The 18,903-nt window shown below is 49.3% G+C and overlaps 1 protein-coding gene across 4 annotated transcripts in view; it reads right to left on the reverse strand.

Moving 5' to 3' along the window:
* FRMD4A (FERM domain containing 4A) overlaps window positions 1–18,903 on the reverse strand; it is a 688,034-nt gene that overhangs the window by 45,003 nt on the left and 624,128 nt on the right. For 3 of the 4 annotated variants that reach the window (XM_030819299.1, XM_030819297.1, XM_030819298.1), the window contains 3 exons: window positions 16,957–17,033; window positions 10,959–11,097; window positions 3,508–3,649 (listed from right to left, as the gene is read on the reverse strand). In XM_030819299.1, the coding sequence (XP_030675159.1) occupies window positions 3,508–3,649; window positions 10,959–11,097; window positions 16,957–17,033 (358 nt within the window). Of the gene's footprint in view, window positions 1–3,507; window positions 3,650–10,958; window positions 11,098–16,956; window positions 17,034–17,275; window positions 17,971–18,903 lie in introns of those variants that run through there. The other variant, XM_030819300.1, reaches the window with a different exon arrangement.

Consider the following 18,903-nt stretch of genomic DNA (forward strand, 5'->3'; position numbering starts at 1 on the left):
ACACAGGCAGCCGTCAGCCATCCCAGCGGGAGGGAGAACAAGATCTAGGGGTGCTAGAAATTCCCTTTGTTCCCTGATGGAATGTTTCCTGTTTGCGGTGTGTCCCTCCACTGTCTTGGCTCTCCTAAGTCACAGGAGGTGGGTGTGGGGCATCCCAAGGAGCCTCCACCCTGGCATTAAAGGATGTTTTTCAGGCTCAAACTTGCAGGGCTGGTAAGAGTGGGACCTGCCCTCGGGTTGAGTCATGGGGCTTTCTCACCTTCTCACCAGGGTTTCTTCTTGCTCAGCTTTGCAGCTGCAGAAAGGGCTGAGGGCACTGAAGCTGACAATGGGAGCCGCTCTGCAAATGGCCCCAGCTGCTACTACTACCTCCTAATCACCTTAGCCTGGGGCCCCAGCGCTGAATGATAAAGCATTTGAAGATCACTTCGATGTCTTGGTATAGCCATGCTTATCTATTAGGTGTATGGGTGGATTAAGCAGGAAGGTTTTCTTAGGATTTCTGTTCTAGCCCACCAGATTGATTAGCTATGTCCAGCCTCTGGGCAGTCATAGAGATGTACTGCTTTCAAGTCTTAAAGATGCATGGATTTCGTGTGTGTGTGTGTGTGTGTGTGTGTGTGTGTGTGTGAGAGAGAGAGAGAGACACAGTCTCGCTTTGCCACCCAGTCTGGAGTACCGTAGCATGATCTCAGCTCACTGCAACCTCCGCCTCCTGAGTTCAAGTGATTCTCCTGCCTCAGCCTCGAAAATAACTGGGATTACAGGTGTGCACCACCATGCCTGGCTAAGTTTTGTATTTTTAGTAGAGATGGGCTTTCATCATGTTAGCCAGGCTGGTCTCAAACTCCTGGCCTCAAGCAATCCGCCTGCCTTGGCCTCCCAAAGTGTTGGGATTACAGGCGTGAGCCACCGCACCCAGCCAGATTTCATTTCTGATGGTGGGTCATGTCAATTTCATCTCAGGAGGTTTGGGGTTCCGTTCACAGCCTCATCTATAGCTGCTATTAAGGTAAATTGTTGCCTTGGTGCCCTCTGGAGTCTGCCAGATACAAGGGGGCCCGTGCAGATGGACCAGGACCTGGGCTTAAAACTGGGCACAGCTGGGTTCTATGATCCCGAGCAACACACCCACCTCAAGCTTGTCTCTTCCTCAGCAACAAGAGTCTCTCCAATTAAAGTGTCTAGACCAGCAGCATCAGCCTCACTTGGAAACTTGTTAGAGGTGTAAATTCTCAGGCTCTCCCCAGACCTACAGAATCAGGAGCTCTGAGAGGTGTTCTGACAAGCCCTCCAAGTGGTTTCGATGCACGCCGAAGTTTGAGAACCACCGAGCTTCAAGAATCCAAGCTGAAGTCAGCCAGATGCCCTGTGCTAAGGGGAAAGGTGGGCTGATAGACGCAGCCTAATCTGACACTGGGTTTTCAACAGAGATTGTAGGTTGTGTTTAAAACACAAACAAGGTGTTGGCTCTGACTCTGCTCTGGGTCATTCAGCAGGAGACTGGGAGCGGCTGTAATTCGAGGTAGGGGTCTTGGGCTTTGAATTTCATTCTCTTTGATCCTTGAAGACAACATTCTCTGCAGTCTTCACGGCCAACTCCCAAGCCTCAGAAAGAATGAGCGTTGAGCCCATTGTTTTGGATGAAACATTTTCGAAGAACCTAAGGCAGGGAGGGGTTGACAGTGGACCCCAGGTGATGTGGCAGAGGCAGATCTAGGTTTATGGGGCTTGAAGCTTATAAAATTTTAGTGGCTTTTTTTTTTTTTTTTTTTGAGACAGAGTCTTGCTCTGTCACCCAGGCTGGGGTGCACTGGCACGATCTCTGCTCACAGCAACCTCTGCCTCCTGAGTTCAAGTGATTCTCCTGCCTCAGCCTCCCAAGTAGTGGGATTATAGGTGTGCACCACCACACTTGGCTAATTTTTGTATTTTTAGCAGAGATGGGGTTTCACTGTGTTGGCCAGACTGGTCTCGAACTCCTGACCTCAGGTGATCCACCTGCCTCGGCCTCCCAAAGTGCTGAGATTACAGGCATGAGCCACCACACTGGCCTTTAGCGGTTCTACTGAAGAAAAATAATACAAAATGTATTATGTTCACAGATTTTATAAAAACACATGACCATGTGAACACACTGCTAAGGTGCCCTGAGGGCCTCAGCCTGTCTAAGGAGGGACCCTGAACTTAACGCTCCACTCACCATAACAGTAACCTCACCTCTCAGTCCAGGAAGGATGTCTGTCCTCTCTCTGGTCCTTTAAACTTTTTCCTGGCTATGATTGAATCACACCAGTCCAGAAGCTAACAAGACAATTTTTAGCTCCTCTTCCTCTCCTGTCTTTTCCTTTTTGTTACTGTTTACAGCCACCATATATAGTAATATAAATTACCAGGGAAGATTTCTTGCCTTCTTTGCATGGCTCAGAGACAGCTGCACAGTTCCTACATCAATCAGGTTTTTTCTCATGTTGCACTTTTTGTTTTGTTTTTTTTGAGACAGGGTCTCGCTCTGTCACCCAGGCTGGAGTGCAGTGCAGTCATTGCTCACTGCAGCCTCAACCTCCAGGGCCCAGGGATCCTCCCTACTCAGCCTCCCAAGTAGCTGGGACTATAGGTGCTATGCCACCACACCTGGCTAATTAAATTTTTTTTTTTTTTTGGTAGAGACGGGGTCTCATTTTATTGCCCAGGCTGGTCTTAAACTCCGTGGCCTCAAGTGATTCTCCAGCCTCGGCCTCCCACAGTGCTGGGATTAGAGGTGTGAGCCACCGCGCCCGGCCTCAATGCCCTTTTCTAACATTTCCAAACCACGGCTGCCTCCCTTCCTCCCTGCTTCTTTCAAACCCACTCCTCCTCCTGCCATTTCAGTAAATGGCACCCCCCTTTTTAAGTCAGCCAGATCCAGGACCTTGGAACTCCTCTGTCCCTCCCAACATCAAAAGACAAAATAACTGGGCCAAGGCTGGCGGAAGTGGATGGCGGAACCGGATCTCTGACTCGCAATTTCAAAAGGCACTGAATGGAGAAACCATGCCCTGTGACATGATGGAGAGAGTATTCTGCACTTTTAAAAGCCGGAGAAACCCACCTGGGAGTAGAATGCAGTGTCTCCCCGCACCAGATCCTGAAATTCACAACACACGAGTGGGCACATGAGCGGACTCCACTTTCCACCCTTGGACCTGACATTCCCGACAGCTTGCCACTGGCATTCTGAAAGGCTCTGGGGGGTACCTGAAGACACTTAAGTGTGACCAGCAGGCCTTCTTGCACTGCGTGGTTCTACTGATGCTTTTTTTTTTTTTTCCCCTTCCACTATTTGATTCTTCGGAGCAGTTTTCTCAGATTCGCATTTGGATCCCCACCTTGGTCTGGAAAGCAAAGCCAGCTTTGGAGCAGCTTGCCCTGCAGTCTCCCCTGCCACAGCTCTCCCCACCTTCCTGGGTCCCCTCTGGGGTCTCAGCCATGCTCAGGGGGGCGTCCCTCCAGCTGGCCTCTGCCTACCTGAAGACAGCAGGCTGCCACTGCTGCCGCTGATGATCTTCCCCTTGCTGCCCATGTTGGCCAGCTTCGAGGTCTTCAGCGTCCCCGTCTCGGTCAGGTCGATGGCGATCTCGCTCAGGCTGCGTGCTGCATGGATTTTGGACTGGAATGGAAAGGGAAGCAGGTCAAAGAAGTGACGCTCACCTTGCGGAATGGACAGTCATCCCTCGCCCGCCCCTGCTCACCATCTTGACATTCCGCAAAGGGACTTATCTCCCTGACTGACGTGCAACGTTTTTCTGTTTGCATCCCATGGCCTAATCATTAATCACCAAAACTCTCTGCAAAGAGCAGAGGCAGCTCAAGAGCTGCACTGAGGGAGGATATTGTAAGCCTCTGATTCTGTAGGCTGTACTGCATCGTGCTGAAGATAATATCCTGATTTTTAGGAGAACTGACTTAATCTAGTTGAGCCTTATTATTCCCAGCCACAAAACAGGGTAGATGCCACTCACCACCCAGGGGTTGGTTTGGGTCAAAGGAGAGAAGTGTGGGAAGGGTGTTCCTCCCCTCCCAGCTCCCCCGTCCTCCCCTCTTCCTCCTTGTCTGCCTGGCACACAGCTCTCAGCAAACACTGTGGTTATAATTATTTTGTGCTTAAACAAGGAGGAGAAAATGATTTTCAGCGCTGTGAAAGATGTAAGAGATTTAAACTTCTTAAATAGTTTGCCATGTGGTCATGGAAAGTTTAGCTGATGGAGAAGTGACAGTGGTTCTCCAGCTTGGGCAACATAGCAAGATCCCATCTATACAAAAAAAATGAAAAAATTAGCCAGGTGTGGTGGTGCATGCCTGTAGTCCCAGCTACTGGGGAGGCTGAGACAGGAGGATTGCTTGAGCCCAGGGGTTGGAGGCTGCAGTGAGCTGTGATTGCACCATTGCACCCCAGCCTGGGCGACAAAGTGAGACCCTGTCTCTTTAAAAAAAAAAAAAAGAGAAATGACAATGACAGCTCTCTAGACCTGCAATCACACGGTGCATGATTGTGGAAAAACTGCTCATTTGGATTGTGGGGTCCCACCAACGAACGTTTGACACAGTGCTTTGCTTGTACTTTGATACCTAAGTCCAGGTGCCCAAGTCTTCCTATTATGGTTCAAACGACACCCTCTTTAATCCATGTTGATTGGCTCTATTTGGTTAAAAGTCACAGCAGGTGAGAATAATTAGAAAAAAGGTCTGTGTTCACATTTACATTCCTAAAAGCAGTGGTTTTTAACTTTTTTTTTTTTTTTTTTTTTTTTTTTGAGACAGAGTCTCGGTCACCCAGGCTGCAGTGCAGTGGCCCAATCTTGACTCACTGCAACCTCTGCCTCCTGGGTTGAAGTGGTTCTCCTGCCTCAGCCTCCTGAGTAGTTGGGATTACAGGTGTCCACCACCACGCGCAGCTAATTTTTGTAATTTTAGTAGAGACGGGGTTTTGCCATGTTGGCCAGGCTGGTCTCAAACTCCTGACCTCAAGTGATCCGCCCGCCGCAGCCTCCCAAAGTGCTGGGATTACAGGCGTGAGCCACTGCACCCGGCTAGAGCAGTGGTTTTTATAAGGCTATCTGCTCCGGTTTCTACCTTCGGTAGTGACAATGTGTTTGCATTTCCCATACGTGTGTCCAATGTTTGCTTGTTTTCTTCTTCAGGAAATCAACTTTTTGTGAGTGTGCTGAAGGCAACAGGCTTTGCTAGTACGCGGAACTTCATGAAAACAACTAGAAATGGTCACTTGCTCATCTGTCCTTTCTGTGGCCACTGTCTACAGCACACACATGGGTGGAACTGGGTGAGGTTCACCATTGTAGCTTCCTGCCTGGCTTGTGGAACGCAAGGTCTTTCCCACACAGGAGAAAGCAGGCATGGGGGCAGTGGCGAAGGCCATGGAGGGGTGTGGACCCACCACTCCTAGATGCCCTGTGGACAGCCTTCCTTCTGTGCCCAGGGGCCCTTACTGTCCAGCCAGGGCTGTCTGAATGCCGGCAGCTCTGCCCTTCGTCTGCCCTCGATGTTACTGTCCACACTGGCAAGGACAACAACTTCCGACCTCAAGTTAACACGATGAAAGTCTGTGGGCCGGAGGAAACACTGAGACGTGGCGCTTGTTTTCTTCACCTGGTGTGAACTGTCTTCCTCCTCCTCCTCCTCCCTACCCCGTACGCCTTTCCTCGACTTATGCTTCCTTCCTAACCTCAACTTTTTTCCTTGCATTCAGACCGAAGTTGACTTCCTCAGGCGAATTTCCTTGTTCATAAAACAATCCTGGCTGCCAGGCCCTCGAAGGATTTTGGCTTGCCGCAGAAGGAAGGAAAAGGGCCTTTTATTTCATTTTGACACAGCCTATCATTTGCACCCATCTGGTTGAGTTTTACCCTCTAAGCAAGCATGGCGAGTACAATCCATGACTTCCTTTCTTTCTGCATCACTGTTACGGAGAGCCAGGTTTTAATAAAAAGTAGCCCACTCCCAAACGGTGATGTAACAATAACTCACGAAGGCCTAGACCAATTCAGCGCTGCGTGAAGGGTCTGGGCTCTGAAATCAGAATGAGCTGAATTAGAGCTGGGCATGGTGGCTCAAGCCTGTCCATCCCAGCACTTTGGGAGGCCGAGGTGGGTGGATCACTTGAGGCCAGGTATTTGAGACCAGCCCGGCCAACATGGCAAAACCCTGTCTCTACTAAAAATACAAAAATTAGCCGTGCGTGGTGGCACACGCCTGTAGTCCCGGCTACTCCGGAGGCTGAGGCCAGAGAATTGCTTGAACTCGGGAGGCGGAGGTTGCAGTGAGCTGAGATCACGCCGCTGCCTGATCTCATTCCAGCCTGGGTGCTAGAGTGAGACTGTCTTAAAAAAAAAAAAAAAAAAAGACCTGAATTAGAACCTTGGCTCTTCCCAGTGAATCACAATTGGACTTTGACCCTTCACCTTCCTGATCCTCAGATCCATTGTAAAATAGAGGTCTTAAAACCCACTTCCCAGAGTTGTGATAACTAAAGTAGATAATTTATGTAAAGGCCATTGCAATAAGAATAGGATCTGCATTAGGGCCTGGCTGTAATTTGCTAACCCAGGTTAGATTGATGGCCCAACCAGATATTTTGGGGACCTCATTAATCACACGAAAAACTTGTCCCCCTTGTCATACCAGAACTCTTGCCACACTTCATTCTTAAAACAAAAATATGAGATCAAAAGGCATTCTTCCTAAAGGAGACTAGATTCCTGGAAGCTTTAGGAAACTACTGGAATTTTTTTTTTTTTGAGACAGTTTCACACTGTTGTCCAGGCTGGTGGAGTGTGGTGGTAAGATCTCAGCTCACTGCAACCTCTGCTCCTGGGTTCAAGCGATTCTCCTGCCTCAGCCTCCCGAGTAGCTGGGACTACACTTGTGGGCCACCACGCCCGGCTATTTTTAGTAGATACAGGGTTTTGCCATGTTGGCCAGGCCGGTGTCAAACCCCTGATCTTAGGTGATCTGCCCGACTCAGCCTCCCAAAGTGCTGGGATTACAGGCATGAGCCACTGCGCCTGGCCCGGATTCTTTCTAGAATGGAAATATCACAGCGACCTAACAGACTCGGTGGAGAGAGGACTGGGAGGACACGGGCGTTGTCAGGGAGAGTCTCTCTTTGCAAAGTCAGGTCTCTGGGCTGACCTTAAGGAGTCCCCAGACTCCGGAACGTTTTGCTCTGGGAGTCTTGCCTGACAGACGTGACTCAGTCTTCTGACTGATATTGTGGGAACAAAGCTTCAATGTCCCTGTCCCCCTTTGACTCTGCCTTTGACCCGAAATAAAATGGAGAACTGCATCAGCGAGAGCAAAAAAAAGATTAGGAAGAAGGAAAGACGTTTGGATTGGGGGCCAATTCAAGAAGTCCCCACTCTGAGTTCAGAGGGAAAGTGTCTAATGTCAACTCTAAACATTTTGAGTTTTCAAATATTTTCCTGCAAAGTCTCTAAGACATTCCTTGGCTCTGGGCTTCAGAGGCTGCTGGATCTAGCAGACAACATTTCTGATCTCTGGGGTCAGCATAGAAGTTACCAATTATAATTGGTGCCTGTGCATTCTGAAGGAGCTACAAATAACCAACCAGCACAGCCTCCCTCCGCCCTGTCTTAGATGGTAGAATGGTTTCTGGATGTATATGCATGGAGAGCTGATGGAGGGAGGGAGAGAGGGAGGGAGGGACAGGCAGAGAGAAAGAAGGAGAGATTTCCTTAAATGATTTGCACAGTGACCCTGAAAGAAGAAAAAAACCGAGTGTCAGGGGAGCACCTGAACCCTCATGGTTCCCCACCCTTGCTGACTCAAACCACTAGACCACATTTGTCTCTCTGGGGTTGATAAACATCATTTGGGAGGCCTGGGCTTTGCTGAAGCTCTTCAGAGAAAGGAATGGTTGGCATGTCCCAGTAGAGTGTGAGCAGTAGCCAGGATGCCAGCCAGAACTGGCTGCCTAGAAATATTACAAAGCTCTCTGTCCCAGCCCTGTTGGCCATCACTCACCCAGAGGCCTTGCTGCCCATCAGAGATGAATCACATCGCTGTTCTATAAAGAACGTTCCGGAAACAGAAAGGTGTTGTAATGTAATTCCCAAAGGGTATGTCATCATCTCCGATTTAATTTGCGGGCCTTTTAGAGAATTTAAACTTTATGCAAGTGTTGGCCAGCGATAGTATGCTAGATTAACAATGACATTAGTAAAACATGGCACATATTTCCTCAAGCAATTTCACAAACGTGGTGCCATTTGACCAATCACTAATTGAGGTCAGGAATCTCCTTTGCTGCTAACTGGGGAAAGCAAAACACCAACGAGGAAAGACCCGCTCGGGGTCCCAGAGCTGGAAAACAGAGGCCTCCAATTCCCACATAGAGGGTCGTGATCCTCACCTGTCACTGCAGGCTGGGGAACTGGTTCCTGTGAGAAGTTGAGGGCTCTAGGGCATCTGTGAGCATGCCAGGCTTCCTGGGAAATGTTCTCCTTCTCCTCCTGGGAGCGTGGGCATTTTCTTCAGTCCCCAAGGGTTACTTTTACAAAAGGGACAGCTGAAACATTCCTAATGCTATGGGCATTTGGTTTTGCCTCCTAAAAGACACGTCTTGTTACTAAGTTAACTACAATTTTTTTTTTTTTTTTTTTTTCTGAGATGGAGTCTCACTCTGTCAACCAGGCTGGAGTACAGTGGTGTGATCTCAGCTCACTGCAACCTCTGCCTCCTGGGTTCAAGCAATTCTCCTCCCTCAGCCTCCCCAGTAGCTGAGATTACAGGTGCCTGCCACGATGCTTGGCTATTTTTTTGTGTGTGTGTTTTTAGTAAAGACAGGGTTTCCCCATGTTTGCCAGGCTGGTCTCGAATTCCTGACCTCAAGTGATCTGCTTTCCTCGGCCTCCTAAAGTACTGAGATTACAGACGTGAGCCATGGCGCCCAGCCAATAATTTCCTTTTGAGATGTACTTGCTGTGTCAGTGAGTTGACCTGTTAGCCTGTTGAATAACAAGGCTTGCCAACTGCAGAATGAGCCCATCTTCCCAGGTGCAGAGGGAAAGCCATAAGAACAAGCTTCCTGAGATGCTCAAGAGACCCCCTATGCAAAAACTGGCACAGAGAGGAGGAGCTTGAACAGCCAGTGCTGTGCTATCCTCAGGGCAAGATACGCCTTTTCCTCTTTCCACACTGTGGTACAGTGCATGGGGGGTCTGCCCTCAAGGGGAGCTGGCAGTGGGGTTCAGGAGCATTGCCCAATCCCCTAACCCGCACCATCCATCACCCAACCACAGAGGATGAAATTAACGTTCTCAGGTGTCGACCTCCAACTGTTGCCCCTGGACAGCAAAACCCTGACACCCACCCACTGTGTCAATATCGAGCATGAGTCAAAAACACTTTGGCCCCATTTCTTTTGATCTAATCGAGCTTCAAATTCCTGTGCTAGGACTAAGACCCATCACTGCCAGGAGAGCTGTGGAGAATACTCTCATTATTCCCAAAAACAGAAATTCTCCGTCCTGCACTCATTCATCCCAGAAAATGACCAAAAAGGGGGTCAGAAAGAAGTAGAGGACAAAATATTTTACAAAGGAGAAAAGAATGGCTGCAGGGGACAGACCCCGATTTAAAACTGAATTATGACTAAAGGGATTGTTTCATTTCTTTCTGTCCTCTTTTCTTCTTTTTTTTTTTTCTTTTAGTAGAGACGGGGGTCTCACTATGTTGCCCAGGCTGGTCTGGAATTCCTGAGCTCAAGTGATCCTCCTGCCTTGGCCTCCCAAAGCGCTGAGACTACAGATGTGAGCCACTGTGCCCAGTCCTGTCCTCTTTTCTATCTTTCTCTTATCACCTCCCCCCTGACCCCCAACTCGCTCACTCTCCTCTTCCCCAGAAAAAGAGAAACCTCTTAAAATACGGATAAGATGGCAAAAGAGAAAGAACCCTAGAGGGCACCGATTCAGTGACTCTTGTGTCCAGTAAGTGGAGCATCTTGCCACCTTCTCCCAAGAACCCACATGATGGAGGGAAATCCTCCGTAAGTGCTAGAAAGCACTAGCCCAGGGGCCCAGAGTGACCTCAGTTTGTATTCCCCCAGCCCAAGCCAGCAGGATCTTGAGAGAAGCTGCAGGGCCATCTTGGCAGGGCTCTTCCCCTGAGGGAGAATGAATGGGAGTGGCTTGTGGGGGGGCTGACAGGGGAGTCTGGGGAGACAGGGCTGGAGGAAGAGGGGGCAGAGTGTTGATATAAGCCCTGTGTGAAGCAAGGAGACGTCATCCTCTCACCCACCAGAAAACGCAGCTGCGTGCCCAGAGTCGGGGGTGGTGACATCTCCTTGGAGGAAGTCTGTTTACCAAGGCCCCAGGCTCTAGGTCTACCTTAGGGAAACAGGGTAGTTGCTTTTTTTTTTTTTTTAACGTTTCCAGTTTTGCATTAAAAAAAAAAAAATGGACTTGGCAGTTGGAACTGCCTGAGGGTTTTCACAGCCAATTACCCTAAACAGTTAGGTGGTGTCTATTCCTTGAGAAAGATTACTTTTTTTCTTTTCAAAAGGAAGACAGTATACCACTGTTTAAACACCAAAAAGGGCTTGCCTTCACGCTGCTAGAGGATTCTCCCGAGGGCCAAAAGCACAGTGGGAATTCCTCAAAAGGGGCCTACCTGGCTGTAGTCGGCGGCTTGAGCGGTTCTGATGGTGGTCGGAGCCCCCTGGACCAAGATGCATGGAATGTGCCCTCTTGAAGACCTAGTCTCATCCCTCCCACCTGTAGCCCTAAGAGGCAAGCCTGTACCTGTGCAAGGTATGGACCCGGGCAAGGGACATGGTGCCTCCCCCACCCATCCGATTCTCATTCCTAAACTAACAGAGGCAGACAATGGCCCGGGCTGCTCTTCAGCTGGCTGAGGGCTTGGTGAAAGGTCTGGTCACTCACCTTACTCTGCTTTCTGTCCAGATAGAACTGATGTTGGCTTATGGCCATAGCCCAGATGGACTTGATCAATGCCGGACATGCATACCACGTGTGCACTGCAATGCCGCTGTGCCCAAACGTCCTCCTTGTCACTGAAGCCCTGGGGAAGCAAGAATCACAAGGTTCAATCCTATTTCTGTTGAGAGAAACCATTTCTCAGTCAACAGCTTCTGTACAGAAGCCACTGCATCCTAGAAGCCCTGGCGTAAAGGTGACAGATGAGCTCTCACACACACCTAGGCACGCACACACACACTCACATGTGCACACACACCTTAGAGTCACTGGCTGGCAAAGGCCACCTTCTGATTTTCTGACTCCCTAGAGTTCAGAATTTGGCCAAGCCTCGGCCTTGTCTGGGATAAGATGGGTCATTCTAGGTCACTGGATGGTCCTTTTTTGATCCTGGACCTGGCACTGGGCCAAGACAAACTTCGCAGACAGCAAAACCTTCAATGATGCTCCCTATGAGACAGGAAATGCGCCTATGGTGGGGATGAGTAAATTATTTTCTAATCACCACAGGCTACAGCGTCCCAGGGAATCGGGACCCCTGACATAACTAACCCAATGTTCCTTGAAGATGTGGTGATCAATTTCCAATCTATTCAGAGGGCAGGGAGGGTATAAAGAATCAGGAGAGGAAAGGCAGAGAAATGTGCCCAGCCCCAATTCCCCCAACCTCTGTTTATACATTTTATTTTTTTCAGCTGGAGTCTTGCTCTGTCACCCAGGCTGGAGCATGCTGGCACGATCTCAGCTCACTGCAACCTCCACCTCCCAGGTTCAAGCAATTCTGCTTCAGCCTTCTAAGTAGCTGGGATGACAGATGCCCCACCCCCTACCACGCCGGGCTAATTTTTTGTATTTTTAGTAGAGACAGGGTTTCACCAGGCTGGTCTCAAACTCCTGGCCTCAGGTGATCCACCTGCCTCGGCCTCCCAAAGTGCTTGGATTACAGGCATGAGCCACCGCGCCTGGCCCTGTCTATACATTTCTAAACCTACATGGAGTAATCAGACTTTAAAAGTGAAAATGGGAACCGCTGATCTCCATGTAATTCACCACATTCATGGAGTTAGGGGGAGTTATATGGTCATGCTCTTAGTGAAGTATATTTCCTAGGATAGGCAGATTATTTTGCAAAATTTTGCAAATGAAATCTGAGAATGTGTGTTTGCATGTGTGTGTGTGCATGCATGTGAGACAAGTTGATGGGAAGGTGGGCTGGGATTTGGGGCATTTTACCTGGACGTCAGAAACAAAATGTGTGTTCTCAAGACTAACATATCTAATTTGGAAGAAACCTGGGGGTAATCAGGACTTGCAAACAATAACATTTTTTTTTTCATGGCTGATTTTCCCTTAAAGAAAACAAAGCTGCCAGCAATATCTTACTTTGGGCGGGGGGTGGGGTGGTGGTGGGGCTAAAGATTTAAAGTGGAGTCTTCTTCACCCTCACTTTTAAGGAGAAATTCAGATCTGGTGGTTAATGTTACTGAATCCACACAGGTTTTTTCTCCCTTCGGTTCAAACAAAAGTGAAGGAAAAACAAACAAACAAACAAACAAAAAAAACCCCAGCGAGTGAAAGAGCACACAGTTGAAAATAATTGAAAAAAGGAGCCAGGGAAAGTGAGGGGGAGATCCCTCGCCAGTCTCTCTCAATTTAAAAGAAAACAGGGATCTGTGCTCCCAGCTTGGCTTCCATAGCAGTTGCTGCTCTTGGAAATAAATGCATGGTTTTCCCCCCCACCCTCCCCCAGAAAAGCTGAATTAGACAAGAAAAGTATCTTGAAAGGCGGTGCAAGGCTAGGTACCTCCATTTCTCAGGTATCGGGAGGGCGGAAGAGGTAAGTGGCTGGTCAGGTCTGGGTAGTTCCCCGGAGCATCTAAATCAGATACTCAGAGTTCTTCTCCTGCTCTATTATTACTTTATCTCCTCTCCTCATCTTTCGCTTCAAGCCCTATTTTGCCCAAACCGTAGAAGTGAAATATTGGCCCAGCCTGGAGAAGCTCAGGCATGAAGCTAAGCACTGAGTTAGGACGCCCAGGGGGAGAAAGTGCACAGTGCTGTCCAGTGCCCCACAGGTAATGGTGCAATCACACCTGAGCCCACCGGCCCAGAAAGCAGCCTCTGCCCTGAATCATTCCCATCGATTACACCTTGATTAAATGACTGTATCTGGCGCTGCCCATCCTATTACTGCAGTTCTGACTCCCTTCCTGGCTTGGGGGAGGGGCTGAGCCTGGAATACCAAACTAACATGAGGCCAATCACATTCCTCTTCCCTACCTCAAATAAGCAAGGCCACAAGCAATAGGACGACCCATTCAACTTAAAAAGCACCACGAGGTTCACTTCAAAGTAACTGGAAGAGAGGACTTGCAATGATACCAACATAAAAATAGTAAACACTAGGCCGGGCGCGGTGGCTCACGCTTGTAATTTCAGCACTTTGGGAGGCCGAGGCGGGCGGATCACGAGGTCAGGAGATCGAGACCACGGTGAAACCCCGTCTCTATTAAAAAAAAACAAAAAAATTAGCCGGGCGTGGTGGCGGGCGCCTGTAGTCCCAGCTACTCGGAGAGGCTGAGGCAGGAGAATGGCGTGAACCTGGGAAATGGAGCTTGCAGTGAGCCGAGATTGCGCCACTGCACTCCAGCCTGGGCGACAGAGCAAGACTCCGTCTCAAAAAAAAAAAAAAAAAAAAATATAGTAAACACTGAGGCAGGTGGATCACGAGGTCAAGAGATTGAGACCATCCTGGCCAACATGATGAAATCTCGTCTCTACTAAAAATACAAAAATTAGCCAGGTGTAGTGGCACGTGCCTGTAAGTCCCAGCTACTTGGGAGGCTGAGGCAGGAGAATTGCTTGAACCTGGAAGGTGGAGGGTGCAGTGATCCGAGATCGCGCCACTGCATTCCTGGGGGACAAAGTGAGACTCTGTCTCAAAAATAAAATAAACGCTCAAGGCCATGGATACCCCACATACCCTGCCTTGATCATTCCATGTTCTATGCATGTAACACACACTCACACGTGGCTCATTAATACGTGAAATATTAACTTTCAATACAAGAGAAAAAAGGCACCACTAGGATGTGAAAAAGAGAACTGAGTGCAAGAAAGATTTTACAGCTCATAGCTCTGGCTCTGCCACCGTGCTAAATAACTGACCTGAAGCCATTTCCTTTCCTTGTGTGTCTTTAATGCTGAAGTCATCCTGGGTCTCCACCTCTGGCCTCCCTGGGCCTCTCCCCCCATTTTTGCCTGTCTGCAGGTTAACTCAGTGTACTCAGAGCGAGTTTGCCTGGGAGGAGACAGCTCTGCTTCTTCCTCTGGGCTCCTTCAACTCCCACTTCCCTCCAGCCAGACCCTCCCTCATTTGTTTATCCTAATTGAGAAGCCCCCACCTGACATCTATATCCCTCTGAGGGCCCACCACGTGGCTTTAATCCTAGTTACCCCTCCAGGTCCCACTCAGACCTCTCCTTCCTGGTAAGCCTCGACCCTTCCTGACCAGCCAGGCCTTGGTGACCCTGTCCTTCATCCTTCATGGCCCATGACGTCTGGCCCTTCTGTACAGTATAGAGGTAAAGGGCATGAGCTCTGGGGCCAGACCTTCTAGGTTCAAATCCTGCCTCTCCTGTATACTAGCTACTTGTCGTCTAGAGCAGGTTTTTTCTTTCTTGTGACACTCCATGAGTTCCTTCTTCTCAGCCAGGTTCCAGGCAGTGGCTCACGCCTGTAATTCCAGCTCTTTGACAGTCCAAGATGGGAGGATTGCTTGAGCTTGGGAATTTGAGACCAGCCTGGGCAACAATGTCAGACCCAGTCTCTCCAAAAAACAAACAAACAAAAAAGCTGGGTATGGTCGTGTGTACCTGTAGTCCCAGCTACTTGGGAGGCTGAGGTGGGAGAATTGCTTGAGCCTGGGAGGTGGAGGCTGCAGTGAGCTATGATCGCACCACTGCATTCCAGCGTGGGCGACAGAATATCTCTTAAAAAAAAAAAGTTCCTTCTTCTGCCTGTCTTCTCAGTTACACTAGAAGACCTTTAAGGAAGAAGACCCTGCCTCCAACTTCCTTCCTTCCCTGCCACAGCACCTGACAAGGACACAGAAGCTTCGCAAGAAACATGACATTGATCACTGCTAATAGGCGACAGGCCCACTGAATAGTCACATATGAGGTCTAGATTCTTTCCTATATCCCTGGGCCTTGGGAAAGAGAATTTAGTAGTACTCACCGATAGGGTGACAGACGCACAGAGAACACGAACACACATGTGCAGATATACGCACGCGTGGTTAAAGGATTTGTCCAGGGTGCCTGGGTGTTCACTGAATTCCCAGCAGAGCACAGGCATGGCAGAGGGTCTATTCTCTGTGCTCAGCCCCTTAGATTACCCAGCCCCTCATTTTTATCCTATGGAGCATCCCCTTTCTGCATCTGACCCATTGTGGCAAAGTTCATTTCACTCTTTCTGTACTTAAAGTTCCCCTCTCTTACATGCCTAAGAACCTGGTCCAATTCAGTTCACCTGGAAAATGAACAGTGAGTTTCTTCTTGGCTGGAATATTATTTTTGAAATCTCCCCGCCCACCCCACTTGGCCTGCACAGATGGATCTGTGCTCCGTGGAGTGGGGCTTCTGGCCACGAAACCCCTTGCAGGGCCCTGAGAAACACCGGATAAAATATTTTTCTGTTAAAGGCTACCATTTTCACCTGACTGCGGAGATGCAGAAGCTCTCAGCTGTTCTCCACTAACTATTCCTGTAGTAACCGTGGTGCTGAGATAAGCTCTTCCCCTACACAGGAGTGGCTGTTCCAGGCAGATTACCCCGGAGGGCAAGCACGGCTTCATTCCTGCCGGGTTATCACGGACTGCAGGAACGGGCTACTGCATAGGTCCAAGCCTTCTCACTGGGCGGGGTAACTCCAAGTCTCCCTCCTGTCCAGAGCTCATGGGGAGGCACCACAGCTTGTTTTGAGCGTCAGAAGCCATGTGTAAGCTGGAATTGGTGCCAAGTCCTCCTTCTAAGCCCAGGGCTGGAGCGTCAACAGCGCCTAAAATCCACTTTCGCTCCTCTGTAGAGTCTGATGTTTTTTCTGTCTCCCCAGGGCTACCTTCTTATTGTAAATGTTTCTGGCCTTATGGAAAGTGATTTCTTAGTTGTCAGGCCTGGTTTTAGGGAATTATGTTGCTGTTTTTGGGGATGCATAAAACTTTAGGTCCAGCGGCAGACAAAGAGAGGAAAACAGTGGGTATGAGCTGCCCAGACCCCGGCCACTCGGGGCTCCCTGCATTCCAACCTGGGGCCCCACTGTCTCGCATCTGACTTAAGAGTAGAGGGACTTTTTACAACCCCGGTGCTCTCTGGGGTACGATTTTGGGTGGAGGGAAAAATAATTCATTTCTTTCACATCCACCCACAATACTAACATCCTGAAATTATAGCTCCTGGAATAAAACAATGTAGCACAACTGCTTTGGTGACAAATTCATTTTTGCATTGACTGTCCTGCCTGAAACACTTTTAGAAGCTCTAATGAGGGATTCTTCAGACTCTTCTGTAGCAAAGGTTTCCTATGGGGACTTACTGGTGTGTGTTACACAGTGCTATAAAGCTTCCCTCCAGTGCCCCGGCAGGTAAGACAAACACATACACTGACACACACACACACACACACACACACACGAGCCAGGGACACATGTGGCCAGATGAGACGGTCAGGGGATTGCTACTTACACACACGTGCGAACCCACTGCATTTATCAACACAGGTAAAGAAAGTTTCACTGTCTGATTTGAGCTCCATTCCCCAGGAGCCCCCACCCTCGCTCCCTGCTCCAAACTGACCATGAACAACGACAGCCCCAAAATAATATCAATAACACGCCCGGCCGAGAGCCACGCCGTCCCGCAAGAAAAGGACTTTTCAAGCTTACCTGCGTGGGTCATGAACTTCCACGGAAAACTTCTTTTCTCTGAAGTACAGGTTTTCCAACTGTCTCCATTGGAATATCTGGACAGAAAACAGTGTAGTTTAAAACGCAGGAGGGGCTGGTTCCTGGGCCATCTTCCCCTCTCTGCTGGTTAACTTTCGACAGCTGGCAGTTTCCTTATCAAAGCAGAGACCGTAGTTTGTGCCTCCTCCGCCTCTTGCTTCACACACACACACACACACACACACACACACACACACACGCAGCTCTCCAGTTCAAAACCAGGCAACGTGGGTGTGGATTTTCCTGCAGGTTCCTTAACTGGAACAAAACAAGTTCTTTTCAAGTTCTCCGCCTTTGGTCGGCCTTTGTTGGTTTGGTCGTGGCAGTCCCCAGCTTGGCAGACTTTTCCTTCCAGGAGAGGGAGGAGAGGTGGAGACCGGGGAGAGGGACCTAGCAGGGAAGGCGGCGGGTGAGGGGAGAGCAGCGAGAGGAGCGAGCGCTCAGGAGGGAGCGGTAGCCATCTGCGTGGAGTGCTGAACTGAGCTTCCTCCCCTCCAGTGCTGAAATGGGAAGGCGTTCAAATTCCCAGCCTCCCATCGGGACTACACTTCCTGCTCACTAATGTGTAAGAGCCTTGCAAAGGGCGGAGGAGGCTGGGACCTTATTTCGGGGGCCGGCAACTCAAGATCACAGTGTGAGCCTGTCAAGCCCATTCTTCTTGCTGCAGCACAAAGAAAACCAAGAGTTCTGTCGCCCAGAAAGACGCTGCAGCCAGAGTCTCTCCCTTGAGCTTGGCCAGGGAGGGTGAGAAGTGGAATGAAGGGGCCCTGGCGGTCATTCCTCCTTCGGACCAGTGAGCTCGTTAACTAAGAAGCCGACTGTAATGTTTGGAAGTAATTAGGGCTGCATCCAATTGCTCCAGGAATGGGGTTCCTTTCATTGGATGAAAAAGAAAGTTACTTTAACCCTCTGGGAAATATCACAGGAGGTTCAACTTGTGTGCACACACATTTGCATTAATATTTGATGGTTACTGCATCACCTTCCGTATACTGGGAATTTCAGTTTATTTTGCAGAAAGAAGGGGTAAAGCAGGAATCTTGTTCTTGTCTTTCTGCGGGGAACAGCTTCCCCGGGCTCCCCCCTTTCTCTGGCCACTGAGTTAAATGCTTTTCAGGGTCTTACCCCAGGCTCCTCGGACCTGACGCTCCTGACCCTCTCTGACCTGCTCATGTTCTGTCCACCTTAGAGACGTGATGGCCATTTCCTGTGTCTGACCCACCCTGTCTTCCCAGGCTGGGCACACTGCTAGTCAACAGTTGGCCGGTGGACCCAGCACCCCATATAAACTGGGCTGGGATAAAAAGTGCTTCTGGAATGGCCACGTTCTTTTATCCTCACAATCTGCTCTCTGGAATTTTACAATTATTTTGTCTGCGTAAGTACTGGGAAGGAGAATATCTATTACCTCTTATTACAGAGTTGCCTCTTTTGTCCCCAGCTCAGAGTGCACTTCACTCTGCAGCCCAAGGAAATTGTATTTTTCTTTCTTGTTAAGCATCAACTCCAGGTGGGTGGAGAGACACTGCAAGGAAAGCAAATGGCCCAAAGCCCTATATTGGCTGACAGCTTTGTGCCAGAGATTCAACAGCGCCTTAGCGGAGTCTATTACTAAAATACACAGACCCTGGTCTCATGGTCCTGTCTGATGCTTGGCCACTATAAATCCTTCCACGAAAACACCCAAATTTCCTCCCTGGTCCCCAGGTATTATATATTCAGAGACATTCCACTTGAACTTAGCCAGAGCTATGAAAATACCAGAATGAACAGGTTCCACGACATCGGCCTCATAGCCTGGGGGCAGTACACTGAGCAAAGTGGTCAGGCAGGCAGGCTTTGTGGTCTGACTACATCTGTTTGAATCCAAGCTCCACTGCTTTTTTT

This window comes from Nomascus leucogenys, chromosome 9, assembly GCF_006542625.1.
Source record: "Nomascus leucogenys isolate Asia chromosome 9, Asia_NLE_v1, whole genome shotgun sequence".
In the NCBI taxonomy this organism is placed as follows: Eukaryota; Metazoa; Chordata; class Mammalia; order Primates; family Hylobatidae; genus Nomascus; species Nomascus leucogenys.